Here is a 6,794-nt window from a genome sequence, read left to right on the forward strand (position 1 = left end):
ATAGACGATAATTTCTGGTGAAAATGAATGAAAGAATTATTCGAAATATTAATGCGCCCGCTACAGCTCTATAGGGATAATCTCACAACATTAATATCCAAATCTATGCCGCAATACTGGCTAATTAGCCTTAAGTCCCGCCACTATATAAAGTGTGATAAATCCCTCTCGAATATATACTTATCACAGCCACGGAGGATGAAGTCTGTACCCCGGGCTGTCCAGTAACACACATACAAAAAACCAAAGCAATGCATTTCAACATGCAATGCACAGTAACAGCCACCATCAAAAGCAGCTGTCAAAATACCTCGGCCAAGAAAAAAAAACAATCTTATTGTTTGGTTTTTTTGTTGTTGTTTTTTTTAAGTTGCAGCAGTTCATTTATTAGCCAAAATATAGACTTTCTTGTACAATTTGGTTCACAAGTATGTACATATTCTTAACTTTATATACAAAACATTTCAACATCAAATCCTCACAGAACTTACAAAAAGAAAGAAAGAAAAAAACTCACAGACTACAGGTTCATAGATTATTACATTAGCAGTTTTACACAGGACATGCTTACAATGTAAGTATACAGAGATGTATTATTCTTATATTACATTCCATATTCAAATTAAAATTAAAGAAGAAAGAGGGTGGGTGAGGGTTTATGGAAAGAGCCAAAAGAACCGTGGCTGGTTCTGAGGTCTAGTTGGTTCTGAGGCCTGAAATACACAGGGGTACAACAAAATGTAACAAAAAATGTAGAAGAAAAACAACAACACTAATAATAGTCTCACGAAGAGTGAAAACATAAAGTGATATAAAAGTGACAATTGCCTTTCAAAAACGAACCTGGAGTGAATTTGCATTGAGCTCATTTGCATGACTGAACAAGTTAGTGTAACATAGGCCTTGAAGAAATAACCCAAGCGCACACAGACGCATGAAAAAAATGAAACAAAGCTAATTTGGGTAAATGTGGCATTTTAAACTAAAATGTGATATTGCATTAAATGAAAATTCCCAAATGTCATTAACTGACAGCCTCGTTATCTTTGAACTGCGTGGAAAGCTGTTAAAAACAGCTTTTTCTCTGCATCCAAGGCACTAGATCTCTCTGAAGCTGCAGCAAAGAAAATCAAAATGCGTTAATTGAACTTCCTTTGATCAGAGCTCATCCTGGGTTTATGGGAATATAATGTTAAAACGACGTGATTTAATGGGTTGAGGACTTAATGTAAACCATAATACAGGCGCATGGACCTCAAAATAAAGTAGACGACGTAACAGCAACTCAAGAAATAAAGGGGGCATCTTAAGAAGAGTTTTCGCCAATTTCAATGTTTTTTTTTCCTTAAACACTTCCTGATGAGGTTTTTTCTTAACCCTCCCGGACAAGCTGTTACACACACACAGGCACACATCGCACACACTGTATTCTGCTGTAACATTAACACTGGTTATCTGCGTGGCCTAGGCAGAAAAAATATCCATGAACAGGCAAAGAAGGCAAAAGAAGGTCTAAAATAAAATAAATGAAATTAACTAGTGTCTTTGTTTTGTAGTTATTTATACATGCGCGTCTCAGTGACGAGGACATGTACCTGTGACTGAAGTCTCTGAACTATGACTCTTGTCCTCCGTTTGCCTGCTGCTGTAGAGGGCCAGGCCGGTGGCAGTGGCCTGGTTCGCCAGTCCCAGATAATGATTTGAGTTCAGTAAAGCCAGCTGGTGGGCCGAAAAGGCTCGGTTCGTCCAGTTCTGGATTTTCCCAACCGGACAAGAAGAGATAAGTCTGTGAGGAGCGATTATGGTCTGAGCGGCCGGCCCTGCGGAGTTGCTGCCGTTCATTTGCGGTGATTTACGTGGATTGTCTGGGGCCGTAGCTGTCTCTGCCAAAGACCAGATTTTTGGTTTTTGGGCTGGGACGGGGTTGTTTTCTGAGGGCGGTGAGCTCACGGATACAGAGTTCAGTTTGAGCTGTTCCCCGTTTGGCTGGGACGTTTTCATGTCCAAAGAGTGGTGACGGTGATTGTGGAAATGCTCTGCTCCTCTCTGTACGTCTTTGCCCTCCTTCCCCACAGCCTTTAGAAACCTCTGGTCGGGCCCTTGTAAATCCTCATAGCCGTCAGAAATCTCAGAGTCACTCCTCCCGTCGAGTTTAATATCTGAATGCAGGTCGTCCTGGTCGTCCAAGTCGTCCTTGTTCTCAATATTTTCCGTGTCGATGTTCTCCAAGTCGATCTCCTCCTCATCCTCTCTCTTGTCCCCCTCCCCCCCTTCGTGATCGCTGGTGTAAACATTTCCTTCTTCGTCCGTGCGGTTCCGGGGGGTCCAGGTCATCTTGTTCTCCTTCTTTAGCCTCCTCCGGGCGTTGGCAAACCAGGTGGACACCTGGGTGAGGGTCATTTTGGTGATAATGGCCAGCATGATCTTCTCACCCTTGGTTGGGTAGGGGTTCTTGCGGTGCTCACTCAGCCAGGCCTTCAGGGTGCTGGTGCTCTCCCTGGTGGCGTTTTTGGGTCTGGATGGGTCACCGAATTGATATTGGCCATATGGGTAAAAGGCAGGGTGATGGTGAGCAAACCCGGGGTGCTGGACACCGGGACTGTCTTTCAGTTCATACTGAGCACCCTGTAAAAACAAAGAATCGACGCGTAAGAGGGATTAGACATATTATATCAATACCATCAAGTAGTTTGTGTGGAAATGTTTACATTGCGCAAAATCCTCTCTAGCTATCAAGAAATAAAGACAAAAGTGTGATTCTTAATAAAGTGTAAACAAACTAAAAGATTCAAGTGTTTTGCAGTGGAATTAAATCACCAAGCGCAGATGAAAGGGGGAACAGTAATTTCTTAGTTTAACAAACACTTCCGAAGTGAAACATTTACTATTACACACTATTCTCCACCTTTACCTGTAACCTCCCACATTACATTGCATCATTTTTTTTCGTTACTATCAGTTTCCGGAATTTATGTGCTAAATGCGCATAAAAGGCTTAAAGCGCACTGTTAATGTGTCACTTTGTATCCACTTTTAACCATATTTTACAAACTACTCAGTTACAAAGTTCAACGCGGCGTTCTAAAACTTTAAACTTAAAAGGAATAAAGTTATCCCAGTGTCATGTGTAGCTTACGTTTCGACAAAAAGTTTTTAGATAACTTAAGCGAAAGGAGAACAACTCACCAACTGATTGAAAATTGATATATCGTTTGTGTAGGGGAGAAACGCTCCATAGCCTTGCGCTGCTGCGGCGAAAGGAGATCCATACATAGTCGAGAGGACGTTGGAAAGTGCCCCGGACGGACTGAGCTCTGTCCCGGCTCGGGCATTGTTGGCGATCCCCTGGCGCTCCGGCGGGTATATCGGTCGGATGTACTGATATCCCAGCTGAGGGAAAGACATGGTGGTAGGAAAAGGGAAAAAGGTCTGCTGCAATCACACAAAGCAATGGAATTGCCTCGATATCCACTTTTACAGTGTGAGCATGTGAGCAACAAAAGGTGCAAGCAAGGGAAGTCTATATTTCCTCGGGAACAGCCAGTGTAAACGATCCGGTTGCGCCCCTTATTTCTTCCTCCTCTTCTTCTTTCCACCCTCACTTCCCTATTGATCTGGATGGACTAAGGTCAGGTCCTTACAGATTGCTTTAGATTATTGGGACTCCCTTTCTCAGATTGACATTTTTAGTCGTTTAGAAGCCCCTCCTATTTCTCAAATCTCACCCCACTCATACAAACCACACACCAAACACACTCTCTCTCTCCCTCCCTCCCTCTCTCCCTCTGTGTCTCTCTCCCTCTCTTTCGGATAAGTGCACTGACGTCGCGAGCTCTTATTTGAATGGGGTTTCAAATCTCATTTTATGGCTCGCCAATCTATTTCATTTGCTATTTGTTCGCGTCTGGCCTAAACCGCAATTTTTGTATTAATTCGCACAATTTGACCACGCGGATACACGTAAGCAGTTTGCTGATTAACTTTTTTTGGGCTACAATTTGCTTTTAATATAAAATCACAGAAGAAAGTTTTCTCTGGAGACTCAAACTTGGAGACTCAGCTACGAAAGGGTATCGGTTAAAACTCTAAAATCAGAACGTAAAATTAAGTTTATAACCACTTTTAAGTCGTTTTTTTTTCATTTTTCTTTTTCCTTTTGAATTGCCACACACTAAAAATACAATAACCAATGCAAGGGAGCTAATAACAAGTAGAAAAAATAGTACTTATTAATAACAAATGCCTGTCGGACTAGGGTTCGAGCAATGTGTTTCCAATTACCGGCTTCAAATGCCCCCGGATCACAGGTTACGCACACTTTTTTATTTATCGCTTCATCGCTGCGTGCAAGCTGTGTTTTCTTACACCGATTTGAGGTGTTATGTTCTCTTGGTGGCATGAGACTCGGCGTAAAGTAATTCTTTAATCTGAGACATCAAACGAGTCGCATGAAACTACTTGACATCAAAAGAGACGCTGATGATGGGCGCATTATGCTGTTAATGAAGACTAAGTGTAAAGTAACAACAGTCATAACAAACATTAGAGTGGATTCGGCTGGAAAGATGTTTATTCTGGGACACGACACTACACGAGAGGGAAATAAATGAAAAAAAAAAAAAAAAGAAGAAGCTAAAAACAAGACCGAATTATTAGAAAACAACAACAACAATAACAACAAACTAATAATATTAATAATCAAAATCAAAATAACAACAATAATAATAATTTTGAACATGATGAGATTGAGTGACTATTCAGTGGTTTTAAATAAACACTTTTAATCCACTAAAACGCAAAACGGTCATCCGGCCATACTGCACCTTAAAGTAATCCATTTGATAATTTTCATACGACCGGATGTTTCTTGTTACTCGTGCGGATTAAAACAAAACAAGAGAGTCAGAATTGAAATTCCATGAATCAATAAATAAAATGTGTAAGGGGCAACCCTAATCGCCTTTCAATCCGCCTTTGTAGCACCATCTGTTTTGTTAATCATTTGCAAAACAACTACAAAAAGTTGAATTATTATTTCGAACACTTTATTTAAATATGGTATAAATCTTTATGTATTATTGACAGCGAGATAAAATCCCATCAATCTCTTCAGTTTTGATAATGCGATCCGGGTTTCCAAGAACTCTGAACTTGTATAAACCTTTAATCTTCTTTGGAAGCAGATAGTTATCATTGTCTGGGAGGGATAATAACAGCTATAATTTCTTATATAGAGCTACCCATAAGGATACGCCTTGTTTCTGTTAAACTCTGTCCTGAATCTGTGTGTGTTCTTCGCCGACATCCACCACAACCCGGATTATGGGGTTATTAATTACAACGGCTTTCTGGTGCCATCCGACTGGAATGGTAATCACTACATAGCAGTCAATAGCACGTTCACACTTAACACACACACTCGTGCGCGCAGACACACATCACATCGACCTGCAAACTGAGGGGTCTAGACAGTGAAGTGAGGGCAAAGATAAGTGGAAGGTATAAGGAATACTTTGACGCACAACGGTGTAACAGCACGAATAAGGTAAAGCTTAAAAATGAAAAAAAAAAAAAAAAAAAAAGCAAGTTCAAACACCATATTGCAGAATGAAAACCATGTGTGTGCGCGGGCGTGTGTGTATGACTAAATGAGAGCGAACGAGCGACAGAGGAAGGGAGAGAGAGAGCCAGCGAGAGAGAGAGAGAGTCGTAATAGCTGAACGTTAGAAGTGAGGATATAAATCCAGAAAGTCCAGCGAGGTGTCTGTCTCCTGCTGTCCGCTAAGCAGCACCCAGAGTCCGGATGGACACGTGTCTCATCCCCGGACTACTTTAACTCGAACCCCCCCTTCCCCCTCATCCCTCCACTCACCCGCCACACACACACACACACACACACACACACACACACACACACACACACACACACACACACACACACACACACACACCGAGGGCTGTGATTTATTGCCTCAAATCAAACACCACGCACTAACTTAACACTTTCTCACCGACCTGGGAAACTGGCGTAGCCATAAAAGCATTAAGACGCTGCTCCCTTCTCTCCTAAAAAAACAGAGAGAGTCTTGCTAAACAGTAAACTAACCTCTGCTTGACTTCCGTCTAAACACAAGCAAACACGCGTACTAGGCCAAAGCACAGCGATATACCTGCAAAAGCAGATAATTTTATGCATAATAATAATGTCAGTGTTAATAATAATAATAATAATAATAATAATAATAATAATAATAATAATAATTGTTTATTTTAAATGCTTTAATACTTGGGGAAGAATGCCGGGAACGCGCTAGAGCCAATTTAATTTGTAAGTGCTGTAAAAAGAGGGCAATCATACACAAGCGACTTGAGGGCTGTTTAGTAGAGAGCTCTTTGACGGTAATTATGCAGATGACACAATTTCACATTCTCATAAGCAAACATACACAGCCTATCGCTCAACAGTAGTTCCTCATGCAATACACAGAGTACCAGCGACACGTCGCAAATGACGAACCGAGGCTCTGCAAAACAGGCGAGATCAAAGGCTTCAAACAGAGGCACTTCAAATTACACATTTGGATCTTTTCCATAACGCCTGGTTGACAGAAAAAAAAACAGAAGAAGAAAACTCGTATTGCACATGGAATCAATTTTAAGGGACCCCTTGCTGATCATCGGTTAATTAGGGTGACGATTGACGATTTTAAAAGAAAATGTAATTAATGAATTAATGACCCTCGGATCATTGTGGAAGTTGAGGAGTGTGTGTGTGTGTGTGTATTGTGTTTGTT

At 41.2% G+C, this 6,794-nt stretch overlaps 1 protein-coding gene across 1 annotated transcript; it reads right to left on the bottom strand.

Annotated features, from left to right (window-relative positions):
* Positions 1–334: 334 nt before the first annotated feature.
* Positions 335–3,667, bottom strand: irx3a (iroquois homeobox 3a). The gene is made up of 2 exons (XM_085253672.1): positions 3,187–3,667; positions 335–2,625 (listed from the first exon to the last, which is right to left on the bottom strand). The coding sequence occupies exons 1-2, from the start codon at positions 3,403–3,405 to the stop codon at positions 1,576–1,578; spliced, it is 1,269 nt and encodes a 422-aa protein (XP_085109798.1). The 5' UTR covers positions 3,406–3,667; the 3' UTR covers positions 335–1,575.
* Positions 3,668–6,794: the final 3,127 nt, after the last annotated feature.

This window comes from Mchenga conophoros, linkage group LG1 (genome assembly GCF_057382185.1).
Source record: "Mchenga conophoros isolate Kocher_MC1m ecotype Shallow Benthic linkage group LG1, M_conophoros_male_GT1.1, whole genome shotgun sequence".
NCBI classification, from domain to species: Eukaryota; Metazoa; Chordata; class Actinopteri; order Cichliformes; family Cichlidae; genus Mchenga; species Mchenga conophoros.